This window comes from Trachypithecus francoisi, unplaced genomic scaffold (genome assembly GCF_009764315.1).
Source record: "Trachypithecus francoisi isolate TF-2019V2 unplaced genomic scaffold, Tfra_2.0 Lachesis_group11, whole genome shotgun sequence".
Classification (NCBI taxonomy): Eukaryota; Metazoa; Chordata; class Mammalia; order Primates; family Cercopithecidae; genus Trachypithecus; species Trachypithecus francoisi.
Window position 1 is genome coordinate 23,263,429 of NW_022681456.1, and position 18,409 is coordinate 23,281,837.

Here is an 18,409-nt window from a genome sequence, read left to right on the forward strand (position 1 = left end):
AACAATATGAGGAACAATGTCTCTTCTCAAGACATTTTAAGAGTCCTGGACTTTGGAGACTTCATCTCCAGATTCACTCCATTATTTCTTTCAGCTAAGGAAACAAAACTGGAGAGATGAGGCCACTTGCCCAAAGTCACACAGTTATTTAGGAGCCCTGCGGATGGCACTCAGCTCCTCCCCCTCTCATGCCTACAGATGAACAGTGGCAGAAAAGGCAGCCTCCTCTGCCTTCTGGGGATACAAACAGAGCCCTAAGCTGAAGGGGCCCTCCCTGCCTGCAGAGGGGTACGCGGAAGCCTGGAAATGTCTTTCCACAATCCTCCAAGGGAAATCCAGTCAGTCCCTAAATTTTGCTGTCCCCAAAAGACAGCGAATGTCAACTGGCCAGGCCAGTGCAAGGAGGCTGGCAGAAGAGGACTGACCCTGCCTCCAGGGATGCTACCCTCCTGCCCTAGCAGCAGCCCTGGACAGATGTCCTAATTCCACCGCTCAATCTAAATTAGAAGAAAAGGATACTTAACAAGTTTTATGCTTGACTAAACAAATTTATTAACCAATTTTATATTAGAAAAAAGAAGAAAAGAAAAATATAATGAGAGGACAGTTTGTTATATTCATCAAGAGAAAAGAAGGCCTAAGTCCAGGATAATAGTGTCCATTTTCTCAGGCTAAGCTACTTAGGCTGCAGAGAGCTGGATGTGGCATCCTAGGCAAATACTATCAAGATAATAGTGTCCATTTTCTCAGGCTAAGCTACTTGACTTGCAGAGAGCTGGATGTGACATCCTAGGCAAATATTATCAGGATAATAGTGTCCATTTTCTCAGGCTAAGCTACTTTGGCTTGCAGAAAGCTGGATGTGACATCCTAGGCAAATACCATCAGTGGTCGTAGGACTCCATCAGGTCAGTGTTCTCCACTGTAGACACAGGCAAACAGCTTTGACAGCCTCTACTCAAAGGCCCTCCAAGCCCTCCATGTGGCCCAGAGGCACATGACCAGTGATGGTGTTCTCATCTGGATTAACCAAGGCACAGACCTCTCTGGAGAATTCTTTATGAGTCTGGAACAGAACTGAATCCCCTCCAGATTCTTGCTCTAAACCATTAAACCTTACAGGTGGGTTAGAAAAAAAAACCAAACAAACATTTAACTATATAGTAAGTGTGAATTTGACTGACCAATATCAGTACAACTGAACTCAGTACTGGGTCAATTCTAACCTCCAGAAACTTCAAGCTCCGTGGTCTGGGACTGAGTGTTATGGATCCATAAACACCAAGACAAAAATAAGATTCAAGTAAAAGCCACTAGAAAGGGCACATAAAAGAAAAAGACATTTCTTCATATTTCTCATGTTGGTTAAGTCTTAGAAGACTTAACCAATGTGCTATAAAAATGATGGATGGTGTCGAGTGTCAGCTACAATTTCTATTGGTTAAAGATCAATCTTAAAACTCATTAGTGTTTATTATGTCATATTAGACATAATATGGGGATTAGACCTTAAAATTTAGAGTCTAAATTTGTACCTTTCAAAAGCAATATTTTTAGTATCGAGGCTGGTGTTAATGACTGGGCTTGTGAGCCGCCTCTCAACTTCCCTGCTTTTTGGCTTCATCAAGTCCAGAGTGAGGCGCTCCATTTCTTGGGAAAGGTCGAAGTGTTCAGTGGTGACCACTTTGTCGTCGTGGTTGACTTCCATCAACTCCGCCCAGTTGTCTATTAATGGAAACAAAGACATAACTAAGCACAAAGCAGGGAAGATGCAAAAACAAGGAAGCTTCGTATGTTAAAATGCATCATCTTTCACGTGTGTCCTCCCAGGTGCTATCTGATAAAACCTACAGTATACTGATTATTGACTACCTATTTGCACCTATCTGACCAGCTTTCCACAATACATAGGAAGCTCTGAGCCATCTTCCCCAAAGATGGGGAATTTTTAAATAATTTGCATTCTTATTAGCAATATATTCCATCAACGTCCTTTATAAAACATATTATTACACAATTCATAGAAATTATGTATGCACAACATTGGGTGAGCAATGCCATTTCTCATGCCTGATTATGGAGGGTTATACAGAGATACACACAAAATGCCTGGGCTCAAAGGCTCAGGAAAGTGAAGCAGACACATCACAAAGGTAACTGCTGGGTGGTAAAGGACACATGAAGGAGAACTAGCCAGACAAGAACAAAGACAGGGATGGAGAGCTGAATAATTAATAAGAATAACCAAAAAACATGCCCTAGGAAGGATCAGACAGAAAAGGCACATGAATGTGAAAGCATTTTGATGGTTAAAAATCACCCTGTAATTTCGCTTGAGCAGTGATTACTACAAGAGAAGTCACTCACCTTCTCCCTTAAATATAAAACTACGCCTCCCTCTTATCCAGCTCATGTTTTCAAATCCCAGCAATGTGATATCGACGCGCAGTTTGGCACCACTTTTCCAGATGCGACAGACATCATTCGGGCATATTCTAGAAACCAAGGGCACTGGAGGAGAGAAGTGTACTACTGAGAAAAACTCAAGGGCCAAGTAGAACAGCTAAGCCAGGAAATCAGGATTCTGATTTAACAAAAGGAGGGGAGTGGCAAGATGGTGACCATCAAACAACTGGACGTCTTGGCTGTCATATCTACCATACAGGAAATCACTCTTGAAAAATAAAAATGAACGTTCCGTTCCATTCATCAGAAAAAAAGTCTAAATAAATTTCCCAAGAGTATTCTTGATCCCGAAATGAGCCCCACTTTATAGTGGAGTCTGTCCCCACTATGTAGGGTCTGTCCATCTGGTCTTCTTCACTCACATATGCAACTCTTGCCATATGGTTGTGGCCTACCATATTGTCATATCCACCATTCAGAGTATCAAATGTCTAAAGTATGCCACTTTTTTTTTTTTTTTTTAAGACGGAGTCTCGTTCAGTCACCCAGGCTAGAGTGCAGTGGTGCGATCTTGGCTCACTGCAACCTCCGCCTCCTGGGTTCAAGCAATTCTCCCGCCTTAGCTTCCTGAGTAGCTGGGATTACAGGCACCCAACATCATGCCCATGCCCGACTAATATTTGTATTTTTGTAGAGACGGGGTTTCACCATGTTGGCCAGGCTGGTCTTGAACTCCTGGCCTCAGGTGATCTTCCCACATCAGTCTCCCAAAGTGCTGGGGTTACAGGCGTGAGCCACCGCATCCAGCCTAAGTATGCCACTTTTTAACAAAACCTGAAATAAGAGTGACTATGTACATTAGAAAAAAATTTCATTTCTCAAAACAATCTGAAGTTCTATTATGTTATGTACTTTTATGTCATTTAAACGTTTCATACAAATATGACTTCTTGCCTGAAAGGGAAGTCTGGAAATGGAAACAGCTGAAACCTGGAAGTTAGGAGTTATCGTTAACTCATCTACAAGAAATAAAAGTAGAACATCTACGGAAATATACTGTCAGTCATTTGCCTATGTAATACTTTAGAGAAATATATCCATTTTGTTAAAAAAAAAAGCTATTTCAGTATTCATCTCAGCTTGTTTAGAATAACAAGTTTAAAAGAATCAAGCTAAACCACATAAGGAAATTAGTAAATTATGGTAAATCTACTTATTAAAATTCTAGCAATTTAAAGTGACATTTTGCGCCGGGCGCGGTGGCTCATGCCTGTAATGCCAGCACTTTGCGGGGCTGGGGCAGGTGGATCAGCTGAGGTCAGGAGTTCGAGACCAGCCTGGCCAATATAATTAAACCCCATCTCTACTAAAAATACAAAAATTAGGCTGGGCATGGTAGCTCATGCCTGTAATCCCAGTACTTTGGGGGACTGGGGTGGGTGGATCACCTGAGGTCAGGAGTTTGAGACCAGCCTGGCTAACACGGTGAAACCCCACTCTCTACTAAAAATACAAAAATTAGCTGGGCACAGTGGCATGCACCTGTAATCCCAGCTACTCAGGAGGCTGAGGCATGAGAATCACTTGAATCTGGGAGACGAGGATTACAGTGAGCTAAGGTTGTGCCACTACACTCCAGCCTGGGCAACAGAGTGAGACTCTGTCTCAAAAAAATAAAAATAAAAATAAAGTGACATTTTAAAACTAATAATACAGATGTCAGCTATAAATGACAAAAGGAAGAAATGAAACTGTCTATATACTATCTTCATGAATGCTTGGGAGGAAAAGTCCTATGCATCGGGGGGAAGACTGGATGAAAAACACACAAAGCATTAAAAGTTGTGCTTAAATGGGACTGTCGGTGATTATTTTTCCTTATTCTTCACCATATATTTCCTTGATTAAAAAAAAAAGCACATGTAACTTTTACAAAGGAAAAATAAACCTACATGCGGGCTAAGTAAATTTAGAAAGAGAAATAAATAACAAGCCCACAGCCACTCACCCCAGCTGGTGAATTCCCATTTCATCTGCACATAGAAATCCGGAGCCTGAAGGGCAGACAAAGGTTTAAAACAGATTACTCTTGGCACTATCAACACAACATAAGCAGGGGTTAACAGGGTTCTTAAAAACCCTGGGTTTCAAATAAAAAAAAAAGAAAAAAGAAAAGAGAAAATAAGAAGAAACAAAATATAAGCCCCTAGCCGGGTGAGGTGGCTCACGCCTGTAATCCCAGCACTTTGGGAGGCTGAGGCAGGTGATGACTTGCGCTCAGGAATTTGACACCAGCCTGGACAACATGGCGAAACCCTATCTCTACAAAAAATACAAAAAGTAGCTGGCTATGGTGGCTCACTCTAGTCCCAGCTACTCAGGAGGCTGAGGTGGGAGGATTGCTTGAGGCCAGGAGGTGGAGGCTATAGAGAGCCAAGATTGCACTATTGCACTCCAGCCTGGGTGACAGAGCGAGATACTATATCCAAAAAGAAAAAGAAAAAACAAGTGTAAGCCCATTACTTATTATATATTAAAGTGTTATTTTACCTCGATATAAAATATGTCTAGATGTTAAGAAAGTGAACAGATAGCTGGGCGCAGTGGCTCACTCATGCCTGTAATCCCAGCATGTTGGGAGGCCGAGGCGGGTGGATCAGTTAACGTCAGGAGTTCGAGGTCAGCCCGGCCAATATGGTGAAACTCCATCTGCACTACAAATACAAAACTTAGCTGGGCATGGTGGCACACACCTGTAATCCCAGCTACTGGGGAGGCTAAGGCAGGAGAATCACTTGAACCTGGGAGACAGAGGTTGCAGTGAGGCGAGATCGCACTATTCTAGCCCAGGCGACAGAGTGAGACCCCATCTCAAAAAAGAAAGAAAGAAAGAAAGTGAATAGTGAACAGAAAGAAAGAGGATAAGAGGACTGGAGGAGGATAAAAGTCAAACCTGATTCAGGGATCCAGTCAGGTTCCTAACAGTAAGAGAAAGATGAGCCTGGGAAGATGGGCTTAAGCACTGCCAAGCAATATGGGTAACCATCTATTCTAGGCAAAGGGCAGGGAATGTTAATTCCATCCATTCAACGAGGAACTTGACTGTAAAAGGCTTTGTGTACTGGCAAGTGCTTCCTACTTATTGAACTGCTCTGTGAAACTGAAAGAGGTTGCTAGACTTCACTTCCTCAGGAAGTTGATTTTCCCTCCAGTTAACAGAACACTTTTCTCCACTTTCCTCTGAAACATGTAGAATTTGGCTTTCTAAAGTTTTAAACCATCAGAGCATCCCTGTTTAGAATTATTTTCTTACCTACCATTCCTATAGGTTCCTAAAGACTCAGAAATCTAAAAGTTACCCTTCAAGAAGAGAAATGCTAGAAAGTCCAGGTGTTCTTCCTGTTCCTACACACTTGCAAGGCTTTGCCATGATTTTTACCAAAGCACAGGGCAGGAGGGCCAAGAATCTACCCTGGAGTAAAATCTGCCAGCATTCCAATGATGAGCAAAGACAACCTCCAAGAGACAGGTGGTAAGAAAGGCTGGCATATGTTATAAGGAGATATTGTTGAAAGACAAGACATTAATGACAGCTTCTGGAGCCGCTAAGTACACAGGTCATTTATGGGCTCTCTATAACTTGAAGCAAAGAATACAATTCAGTGCAGTCCATTGCAATGGACCAATATGAGTAAAAAAATGAAAATCCTTGACATTAAATTTTTTTTTTTTTGAGATGAGTCTCGCTCTGTCACCCAGGCTGGAGTGCAGTGGCGCAATCTCGGCTCACTGCAAGCTCCGCCTCCCAGGTTCACGCCATTCTCCTGCCTTAGCCTCCCCAGTAGCTGCGACTACAGGCACCTGCCACCATGCCCGGCTAATTTTTTGTATTTTCAGTAGAGACAGGGTTTCACTGTGTTAGTCAGGATGGTCTCGATTTCCTGACCTCGTGATGTGCCCTCCTCGGCCTCCCAAAGTGCCGGGATTACAGGTGTGAGCCACCACGCCCGGCCGACACTAAATTTTTTAAGTGAAGGGTGACCTCATGTTAAAAAAGTAATTTTCTACTTTGCCAAATGGGCAGATGTTTTTAGTTCCTCCTGCAGTTAAGTTAGGAAGAAAACAAGAAATCCATGTTATCTTTGCACACTCAAAAATACACACCTATTTTTAAAACAATGCACACAAATATTTCATATTTTATGGGAGATTTAACTGTAGTATATATGGGAAATGAATACCTTGGGCATGACTTAGCTTAGAAATTCTTTTTAGGCCAGGCGCAGTGGCTCACGCCTCTAATCCACGCAATTTGGGAGGTCGAGGCAGGTGGATCACCTGAGGTTAGGAATTCGAGACCAGCCTGGCCAACATGATGAAACCCTGTCTCTACTAAAAATACAAAAAATTAGCTGACTGTGGTGGCACGCACCTGTAATCCCAGCTACTCAGGAGGCTGAGGCAGGAGAATCACTTGAACCTGGGAGGCGGAGGTTGCAGTGAGCTGAGATCACGCCATTTGCACTCCAGCCTGGGCAATAAGAGGGAAACTCCGTCTCAAAAAAAAAAAGAAAGAAAAAGACATTCTTTTTAAAGATGGCTCAAAAAATGACCAACGATTGTCTTTTTTTTTTTTTGAGACGGAGTCTTGCTCTGCCGCCCAGGCTGGAGTGCAGTGGCCGGATCTCAGCTCACTGCAAGCTCCGCCTCCCGGGTTCACGCCATTCTCCTGTCTCAGCCTCCTGAGTAGCTGGGACTACAGGCGCCCGCCTCGTCGCCCGGCTAATTTTTTGTATTTTCTATGAGAGACAGGGTTTCAGGCCGGGCGCGGTGGCTCAAGCCTGTAATCCCAGCACTTTGGGAGGCCGAGGCGGGCGGATCACAAGGTCAGGAGATCGAGACCATCCTGGCTAACACGGTGAAACCCCTCTCTACTAAAAAATACAAAAAACTAGCTGGGCGAGGTGGCAGGCGCCTGTAGTCCCAGCTACTCGGGAGGCTGAGGCAGGAGAATGGCGTGAACCCGGGAGGCAGAGCTTGCAGTGAGCTGAGATCTGGCCAGTGCACTCCACCTTGGATGACAGAGCGAGACTCCCTCTCAAAAAAAAAAAAAAAAGAGACAGGGTTTCACCGTATTAGCCAGGATGGTCTTGATCTCCTGACCTCGTGATCCGCCCGTCTCGGCCTCCCAAAGTGCTGGGATTACAGGCTTGAGCCACCGCGCCCGGCCTTTTTTTACTTTTTTAGACAGAGTCTTGCTCTGTCACCAGGCTGGAGCGTACTGGCACGATCTTGGCTTACGGCAAACTCCGCCTCCTGGGTTCAGCAATTCTTCTGCCTCAGCCTCCTGAGTAAGTAGCTGGGACTACAGGTGCATGCCACCACACCCAGCTAATTTTTGTATTTAGTAGAGACGGGGTTTCACCATATTGGCCAGGTTGGTCTCGAACTCCTGACCTCATGATCTGCCCGCTTTAGCCTCCCAAAGTGCTGGGATTACAGGCGTGAGCCACCGGGCCTGGCTGATTGTCTTATTTATAATAAAGTTGTTCCTTTTCTTGATAGAGCTATTAATTTTTCTCTATAAATGAATTAGGGCAATGGACTAAAGGTCTCAAAATACTAATAGCTAGAAGTGACAAGACTGGCAAGGAAAAGTTGCACACAGACCTCTGAGCCTTAACAGGATCTGAAAATTCCTGCATAGTAAGTGATGCTTATCACAACTTCCTTAAGATTATTGATGCTCAGGAGGCTACTTTCAAGAAAACAGGCACCTAAACAAATTAACTGTTTGATGTCCATTTTCCTTAAGTTCTAATTTTTACTTTATTATCATTTATTATTTTATTATTATATTTGTTGTTATTATTTTAGGTCTTGCTCTGTTGCCCAGACTGAAGTGCAGGGGTGTGATCATGGCTCACTGCAGCCTCAACCTTCTGGGTTCAAGCAATCCTCCTACCCCAGCCTCTTCCCAAGTAGCTCAGACAACAGGTGTGCACTAGCATGTCCTGCTAATTTTTTTTTTAGAGACAGAGTCTTGCTTTGTTTGGTGCCCAGGCCGGTCTCAAACTCCTGGGCTTAAGCAAATCTCCTGCCTCAGCCTCCGAAAGTGCTGGGAATATAGGCATGAGCCACTATGCCTGGCCGAATTATAATCTTTAAATAGTACTTAAAAGGGTAAGCCCAGTGACTTAGATGTGTAATTTGTGAAAGACCTCACACTTCTACAAATTAGAAGGGCAAGGAACAATGTTATTGGTATTCAGTATTTCATATTCATGAATCAGAAAATTCTGTAGGAAGGCACACAAGGATGTCAAACTGTGTCTCCAGTAATTGTATCAGCATTTAGCTCAGATTATAGCCTGAACACATTTTCATGAATACCTCGAGAATTTTCTGGAGCAGCTCAGGAACTCCCTCAAGGGCCATGGATGTGTTGTGGTAGTCTCGATGTTGAAGAACTGTGTATACCATCTCAGGATCGCCAGTGCTCACAGCCTCATGTAAAACTGGAAAACAAAAGGGGGAAATTTAATTCTCATACTCTCTGACAAATTCCAAAACCAGGCTGAAAAAGTATCTAGATCAAAGATCAGTATTTTCCTCAGAAGAAAAGGGCTGCAGTCCAACCTTACCATGATGATTATGACTTCTGATTGCTAGTTCTTCACTGAGTAAAAAACACAGAGTACCCTTAGCATCTTGATCAAACCCCTTCCACCTCTCCCTACCCCTCTTCTTACCACTGGTTCTGAAATCCTGACAATGTGTTTAGAGAGCTGGCTTTAACTATATGATCACACAACATGTAACTGTGGTTATATGTAGACCTGGCAGGCAGGGCTTGGCCTACAGTATCCCTGCTCAGTCAATACAAAATTACTCTGACCAATGGAATGCCAGGATTTCCCAGGAAGAGGCTACTTTTAGCCACAATTTATTTTTGATTTTTGCCTATTTTGATGGATTCAATGGAGGTAACCATATTCCTCAAGGAAAACCAGCCTCCACGTTCATGTACGGTGGAAGAAGTTTGCACTGAGAGCTGTTTCTGGATGAGGAGTCATTCTCTACCGAGGGTTTCTGGCCCGGGACACAACCCGTATCATCCTGGGCTCCCATTTCCTTGTCCCCATCCTTTGTCCCAAGAGAGAAATCTTAAGATAAAGATGACTCTGAGGGAAAGTATGATTGAGACTGGCCTTTATTCAGAAAGATAAACCAAAATGAATGACCTTCTTTTTGAGACAAGGTCTCGCTCTATTGCCCAGGGTGGAGTGGGCAGTGACGCAATCACGGTTCACTGCAGTGTCAACCTCCCCCAGCTCAGGTGATCCTACCCCCTCAGCCTCCCTAGTACCTGGGACTACAGACATGCACCACCGCACCTGGCTAATTTTTGTATTTTTTTGTAGAGACAGGGTTTCACCATGTTGCCCAGGAGGACTTTAAATTATTGTAAAGGTATACTTACCTGTCCATCCTTGGCGATTTTCTTTTGTCACATCTGCTTTATGTCGGAGTAAGACTCGAGCAGATTCCAAATGTCCCAAGGAAACAGCAAGATGCAGTAATGTTCGACCTCGTGGGTCCACAGCCTCCACATTCTGTGAAGGAAACACTGGCATTTCTATAACTGGATGTATTACATTAAAATAGGGAAATGTGTTTGACAGATATTTCAAGTACAAAAAATGGAAAACATATTTATGCATTAATTAGAGCAACACATGTAAGAAGGTTATGTTTGCATTTGGGCACAATTAAAATACGAATTTGGGGATTACATATAAAGATGATAGTTACTGAATTACTGAATTCCTTTTTCTGTAAAGTGCCTAATAAATAAATGTTGGCAACAGGCTCCAGATGATCCAACACAACTTTAAGCTCTCGACAGCACTTAAATTAAGTCTAAATAAAGCCAGGAGCTTCCATGAAATGCAATCACCGGACAACACAGAACATGGGGGATTTCTCAAGCACATATCAGCATTCAAGTCTAGAACAGGAAGTACAGGACTTCAATCAAAACTGAAAGCAGAGAAGATAATTTGGGTCAGAATAAAATTACATTCTCTAGCTGGATTCCCACCAAAACTCCACTCTCATAATTGTGCATTGAGTTTCACGTGCCCTGAAGTAGCACGTAAACTCCAGCAGCATGTGTGGGTCCTTCAGACCACAAGCATGATCTGCCGGGCAGGTATGCGGATCCACTCACAGAGAAATAGACAAGCGCACATGCGTCACTTCCGTCCATCCCATCGAGGGTTTTCTTCCCCATGCTAGACATGCACACCTGGCTCTTACCTCTTCATTCCTATTCTGCCACTCTTGCCCCCCTTTTGGCACCTGTACCGCGTCTCCAGAGCCACGCAGCAATTTCTCTAGTGTGAGCTAAATCTCAAGGCCTGGGCGCTGCCTGCAAAAATGTGACTCTGAAAGTTCTTTCAAGGATACAATAAACTGCCATGGACTTTTAGAAGGTACAACCTTTTTTTTTTTTTTTAAACAAGGTCTCACTCTGTCACCCAGGTTGGTGTGCAGTGGCGTGATCACTTGACCTTGACCTCTTGGGCTCAAGAGATCCTCCCATATCAGCCTCCCTAGTAGCTGGGATTAAAGGCATAAGCCACCATGCCCAGCCTGTAAAAACTTTTTAAATGCCATAATACATCTTAGAAAATGTGCTTTATTTTTATTTGAGATGCTAGCTGTTACTCAGGTACTACTCCTGCAGTCTCTGAAGATACACAGAAAGTGCCACTTAGGAAAGTGAAGCAGGATCATGGGTAAACTGCCACAATCCAATAGCTATCAAACCTCTCTGTTTTGCGAACACTATGTCATGGCTATTATAGTGAAGATAACTCTTATTGAGGAATAAGAAATGTGATTGAAGACATCTGCTAGCTGAACATAAGTCCTCCTGGACCAATCCCAGGCCTCAGTATTCCCCCAGTGCTAAAATACCTTCCTGTCTTCTGGAGCCCAGTCCACACATCTCCCATGATTCCCTAACTCTTCCCAAGGTTATGACTTGTCCATCGCACCAAAGAGATGGAGAATTCCAAAGGGTAGCATCCAAGTCATATTAACGTCTTCTAGATTCTCTTACTCTAGTCTCTTAACTTGTATTAAATATTTTCTTAAAAGTAACAAGACGAACTTATGAACTATGAATTCAGTTGAAGTTTAGCAGGAAAGAAATAATTAGCAAACTCATTATCTTCCCACACGTCTATTACATAAACTAAGTATTTTCTTACCTAACAAATTCAATCGAAATGAAAGGTGCTAGGTTTAGCACACTACCTGCCACAGGGGAGGTGTGTAAAAATGTTTATCATGGGAAAGGGGAAACTACTTACTACAATTCACACCCCAGAGCAAAACTAAAAGCACAGAGTAAGGATTAACACTCAAACTCAGTCAGGCACGGTGGCTCACGCCTGTAATCCCAGCACTTTGGGAGGCCGAGGCAGGTGGATCACCCGAGTCAGGAGTTCGAGACCAACCTGACCAACATGGTGAAACCCTACCTCTACTACAAATAAAAAAACTAGCCGGGCAAGGTGGTGAGTGCCTATATTGTCCCAGCTACTCGGGAGGCTGAGGCAGGAGAATTGCTTGAACCCGGGAGGAAGAGGTTGCAGTGAGCCGAGATCATGCCACTGCACTCCAGCCTGGGTGACAGAGCGAGACTCCCATCTCAAAAACAAAACAAAACAAAACAACAACAAACAAACAAAAAACACTCAAACTCCTAGGCAACAGTTAGAGATGATGCACAAAATAAAAGCCAAATACATTACAATGTTAACTTTTTTTCTATTTTGGACCATAGAGGAGCACCTATGGATAAGACAGGGCAGCACACTTTTCTTGGATAATTATAACTCTTCAGACCTTCCTGCACCTCTCTCATCTGAAGTAAGAGGCAGTAGAAAAAAAAAAAAAAGCTGTAATTGTATTATGGTGACAGTGTGATTTTAAAACAATAAGTGAATAAAGAGTACAGGGGGAATGAGTAAAATAGAGAAGAGAAAACAATAGAGAAAATCAACAAAACCAAAAGTTGGTTCTTGGAGAATGTCAGCAATATTGACGAACATTTAGTTACACAGACCAGGGAAAAACGAGAGAAGACTTAAGTTACTAAAACCAGGAATTAAAGATGGAATATTACTAGCAACTCTACAGAAATAAAAAGATTATAAAAGAAAACTATGGGCCAGGAGCGTTGGCTCATGCCTGTAATCCCAATACTTTGGGAGGCTGAGGCAGGTGGATCATTAGAGGTCGGGAGTTCGAGACCAGCCTGACCAACATGGAGAAACCCCATCTCTACTAAAAATACAAAATTAGGTGGGTGTGGTGGTGCATGCCTGTAGCCCCAGCTACTCGGGAGGCTGAGGCAGGAGAATTGCTTGAACCCGGGAGGCGGAGGTTGCGGCGAGCCGAGATTGTGCCATTGTACTCCAGCCTGGGCAACAAGAGTGAAACTTCATCTCAAAAAAAATAAATAAATAAAAAAAGACTATGAACAACTGTATGCCAACAAATTAGACAACTTAGATGAAGATAAATCCCTACAGAAATGCAAACTAGCAAAACTGACTCAAAAAGAAACCGAAAATCTGAATAAGTTTATAACAAGAAATTGAATTAGTAATTTTTTTTTTTTTTTTTTTTTGAGACGGAGTCTCGCTCTGTCGCCCAGGCTGGAGTGCAGTGGCCGGATCTCAGCTCACTGCAAGCTCCGCCTCCCGGGTTTACGCCATTCTCCTGCCTCAGCCTCCCGAGTAGCTGGGACTACAGGCGCCCGCCACCTCGCCCGGCTAGTTTTTTGTATTTTTTAGTAGAGACGGGGTTTCACCGTGTTAGCCAGGATGGTCTCGATCTCCTGACCTCGTGATCCACCCGCCTCGGCCTCCCAAAGTGCTGGGATTACAGGCTTGAGCCACCGCGCCCGGCCTGAATTAGTAATTTTAAAACTGCCCACCAAAAAAATGCAGGCCCAGATGGTTTTTTTTTGTTTTGTTTGAGATTGAGTCTTGCTCTGTCGCCCAGGCTGGAGCATAGTGGCACAATCTCAGCTCACTATAACCTCCGCCTCCCAGGTTCAAGTGATTTCTTGTGCCTCAGCCTCCTGAGTAGCTGGGATTATAGGTGCCCACCACCACACCTGGCTAATTTATGTATTTTTAGTAAAACTGGGGTTTTGCAATGTTGGCCAGGCTGGTCTTGAACTCCTAACCTCATATGATCTGCCCACCTCAGCCTCCCAAAGTGCTGGGATTACAGGTATGAGCCACCATGTCTGGCCTTCACTGGTGAATTCTATGAAACATTTAAAGAAGAATTAATACCAATGTCTCACAAACTCTTTCAATAAATAGATGTAGAAAGAAAACTTTCCAATTCATTTTATGAACCCACTATTATTATCCTGACGACAAATGCTTCATAAGAAAAGAAAACCACACACTAATATCTCTTATGATGTAGATGCAAAAATCCTCAACAATATACTGGCAAACTAAATTCAGCAACATATAAAAAGGGTATTTTATACTATGACCAACTGAGACTTATCCTACAAATACAAGAATGGTATAACTTTAGATAGTCAATTAACGTATCACACCATATCATGGGATAAAACAAAAATACACGATCATCTCAACAGCTGCAGCAAAAACATCTGACAAAACTCCAACATCCCTTCATGATTAAAAGAAAAAAAAAAAAACTCTCAACATACTAGGAATAAAAGGAAACTTCCCCAAAGAGCATCTCTAAACAACCCACAACTAACATCATAGTTAATGGCGAAAGACTGGATGCTTCCCCTCTAAGATGAGGAACAAGATGAGGATGTCCTCATTCACCACATCTATTCAACATTGTACTAGAGATTCTAACCACGGCAACTGGGCAAGACAAAGAAATAAAAAGCATCCAGAATGGAAAGGAAGATGACATGATCTTGTGTATAAAATCATAAGGAATCTACCAAAAAACTATTACAACTATTAAGTGAGTTCAGCAAGGTTGCAGGACACAAGATCAATAACTAATCAAATATATTTCTATATACTTGTAATGAGCAACTCAAAATGAAATTAAGAAAACAATTCCATCTATAATAGCATCAAAAAAATAAAACATTTAAGAATAAATATAACAAAATAAATATAAAGCTTACATACTCTTAAAATCATAAAACATTGTTTAAAAAAATTTAAAGAAGACCTGGCCAGGTGTGGTGGCTCAAGCCTATAATCCCAGCACTTGGGAGGCTGAGGAGGGCAGATCACCTGAGGTCGGGAGTTTGAGACCAGTCTGACCAACATGTAGTCTACTAAAACTACAAAATTAGCCGGGCGTGGTGGCGCATGCCTGTAATTCCAGCTACTTGGGAGGCTGAGGCAGGAGAATCGCTTGAACCTGGGAGGTGGAGGTTGCAGTGAGCCAAGATTTCACCACTGCACTTCAGCCTGGGCAACAACAGTGAAAACTCCGTCTTAAAAAAAAAAAAAAAAACCCACAAAATTAAAGAAGACCTAAGTAAATTGAAAAACATCCTCATGCTCATGGTTTACAAGACAGTATTGTTAAAACGACAAAACTCTCCAAACTGAGGTATAGATTCAATTCAACTCCTATCAAAATCTCAGCTGGCTTTTTGCAGACATTGATAAGCTGATCTTAGAATTCATATGGAAATGCAAGAAACCTAGAATGGCCACCTTGAAGAGAGAGGTCTGAGGGCTCACATTTCACGTTTGCCAATTTCAAAACGTACTACACAAAGCTACAGCAATCAAGACAATGTGGTACTGGCATAAGGACAGACATACAGGTCAATGGAATACAATTTAGAGTCCAGAAATAAACCCACACATTTATGGTCATTTATTTTCAACGAGGGTGCCAAAATAATTCATTGGGAAAGAACTGTCCTTTCAACAAGTGGTGCTTGAACAACTGAATATCTACACGCAAAAGAACAAAATTTTGGCTGGGCTCAATCGCTCACAGCCGTAATCCCAGCACTTTGGGAGGCCGAGGCGGGAGGATCACCTGAAGTAGGGTTTGAGATCAGCCTGATCAACAGGGAGAAACTCTGTCTCTACTAAAAATACAAAATGAGCTGGGTGTGGTGGTGCATGCCTGTAATCCCAGCTACTCAGGAGGCTGAGGCAGGAGAATTGCTTGAATCTGGGAGGCGGAGGTTGTGGTGAGCCGAGATCACACCATTGCACTCCAGCCTGGGCAACAAGAGTGAAATTCCATCTCAAAAAAAAAAAAGACAACCCATGGTATGGGAGAAGATATTTGCAAATCACATACTGATAAAGGCCTACTATCCAGAATATACAAAGAACCTTAACAACTCAACAAGTCAAATAACTCAATTTTTAAATGGGCAAAGGATTTGAGTAGACATTTCTCCAAGGAAGATACACAAATTGCCAATAAGCACATGAAAAGATGCTCAACATTAGTAATCATAAGATAAATGCAAATCAAAACCACAATGAGATGCCACTTCACACCCACTAGGATGGGTACAAGCAAAACAACAGATAATACCAAGTGTTGCCAAGGATGTGAAGAAACTGGAACCCTCATACACTGCTGGTGGAAATGTAAAACAGTGCAGCCACTTTGATAAATTATTGGCAGTTCCTCAAAAAGTTAAACGTAGAGTAACTACATGACCCAGGAATTCCTCTCCAAGGTATATACCCAAGATAAATGAAAACATATACCCATACAAAAACTTATACATGGGGCTGGGCACGGTGGCTCACACCTGTAATCCCAGCACTTTGGGAGGCTAAGGTGGGCGGATCACTTGAGGTCAGGAGTTCAAGACTAGCCTGGCCAACATGGTGAAACCCCATCTCTACTAAAAAAAAAAAAAATACAAAAAATGAGCCGGGCGAGGTGGCGGGCGCCTGTAGTCCCAGCTACTCGGGAGGCTGAGGCAGGAGAATGGCGTGAACCCGGGAGGCGGAGCTTGCAGTGAGCTGAGATCCGGCCACTGCACTCCAGCCTGGGCGACAGAGCGAGACTCCGTCTCAAAAAAAAAAAAAAAAAAAAAAAAAAAAAAAAAAAAAAATGAGCCAGGCATGGTGGTGCGCATCTGTAATCCCAGCTGCTAGGGAGGCTGAGACAAAAGAATCACTTAAACCTAGGGGGCAGAGGTTACAGTGAGCTGAGATCGTGCCACTGCACTCCAGCCTGGGCAACCAAGCAAGACTGTCTCAAAAAAAAGAAACCCACAAAAACATATATACAAATAGACCCAGCAGCATTATTCATAATAGCCAAAAAGTGGGGACAACCCAAATGTCAATCAACTGACAAATGGAGAAACATTTTTGTCTAACAAAACATAGTACATCCATGTAATGGGATATACTCAGTGATAAAAAGGAATTAAGTACCTGAAACATGCCACAATGTAGATGAACCTCCAAAACATTATGCTAAGTGAAAGAAGAAACAAAAGGCCACATACGATTCTATTTATATAAAATGTCCAGAATAGGCAAATCTAGAGACAAGAAGTAGGTTAGCAGATTGCCTGGCGCTGGAGGGGTTGGGGAGAAATGAGGAGTGACTGTTACAGGTATGGGGTTTCTTTTTCGGGTGAGGAAAATGTTACAGGCTGGGTGCAGTGGCTAACACCTGTAATCTCAGCACTTTGGCAGGCCAAGGCGGGAGGACTGCTTGAGCCCAGGAGTTTGAGGCCAGTCTGGGCAACACAGGGACACATTTTCTCTACAAAAAAAATCTTTAAAAATTAGCCAAGTGTGGTAGTGCTTGCTTGTCGTCCTAGCTATTTGGGAGGCTGAGGTGGATCGCTTAAGCCCAGAAGGTCAAGGGTGCAGTGAGCTGTGATCGTGCCAACCTAGGAAAGAGAGTGAGACCCTGTCTCAAAAACACCACCAAAAAAAAAAAGAAAAACAAAAATTCTGAATTTGACAGTAGTGATAGTTGTACAACTCAGCAAATATACTAAAAACCATTGAATAACCTTTAAATGTAGATTATATAAGTGAACTATAATATCTCAATAAAAATGTTTTGAAAATCAATGTGTATGTTTATATATATAATACATAAAACAAAATCTCTCATGTACTGTTTGACAAGTTGCTTAATTTCTCCTGAGCTTCATTCAGTGTGCTCGCTTGTAAAACTGAACAATAGCCGGGCGCGGTGGCTCAAGCCTGTAATCCCAGCACTTTGGGAGGCCGAGACAGGCGGATCACGAGGTCAGGAGATCGAGACCATCCTGGCTAACACGGTGAAACCCCGTCTCTACTAACAAAATACAAAAATCTAGCTGGGCGAGGTGGCGGGCGCCTGTAGTCCCAGCTACTCAGGAGGCTGAGGCAGGAGAATGGCGTAAACCCGGGAGGCGGAGCTTGCAGTGAGCTGAGATCCGGCCACTGCACTCCAGCCTGGGCGACAGAGCGAGACTCCGTCTCAAAAAAAAAATAAATAAATAAATAAAAAATAAAAAAAACCCTGAACAATAAAAAAAACCTACCTTACAGTTCTTACAAGGGGAAAAGCCTTAACTTAGCACAGTGCTTGACACCACAGTAAGCGCTGAGAAGAGTTATCTGTTATTATCATACGCCCACACTATGTAGTTTCATATAGCTGTCACTTTCTTCCTAAAAGGGATTTGCTCAAATTGCATTACAGTTAATAGTGGGGCTTAGAATCTCCAACTAATGAGTTCAGAGAACAAGGACTTTCAGAATTTAGCTGGAATTCACTTTTTTTTTTTTTTTGAGACAGTTTCCCTCTTGTTGCCCAGGCTGCAGTGCAATGGCCCAATCTCAGCTCACTGCAACCTCCGCCTCCCAGCTTCAAGCAATTCTCCTGCCTCGGCCTCCCTAGTAGCTGGGATTATAGACATGCACCACGCCCGGCTAATTTTGTATTTTTAGTAGAGATG

At 42.9% G+C, this 18,409-nt stretch overlaps 1 protein-coding gene across 4 annotated transcripts in view; it reads right to left on the reverse strand.

Moving 5' to 3' along the window:
• ANKRD13A (ankyrin repeat domain 13A) overlaps nt 1-18,409 on the reverse strand; it is a 43,763-nt gene that overhangs the window by 19,467 nt on the left and 5,887 nt on the right. For all 4 annotated transcript variants that reach the window (XM_033220656.1, XM_033220657.1, XM_033220659.1 and 1 more), the window contains exons 2-6: nt 9,890-10,022; nt 8,800-8,924; nt 4,415-4,460; nt 2,368-2,511; nt 1,536-1,725 (exon numbers count right to left, since the gene is read on the reverse strand). In XM_033220656.1, coding sequence (XP_033076547.1) covers nt 1,536-1,725; nt 2,368-2,511; nt 4,415-4,460; nt 8,800-8,924; nt 9,890-10,022 — 638 coding nt within the window. The remainder of the gene's footprint in view (nt 1-1,535; nt 1,726-2,367; nt 2,512-4,414; nt 4,461-8,799; nt 8,925-9,889; nt 10,023-18,409) is intronic.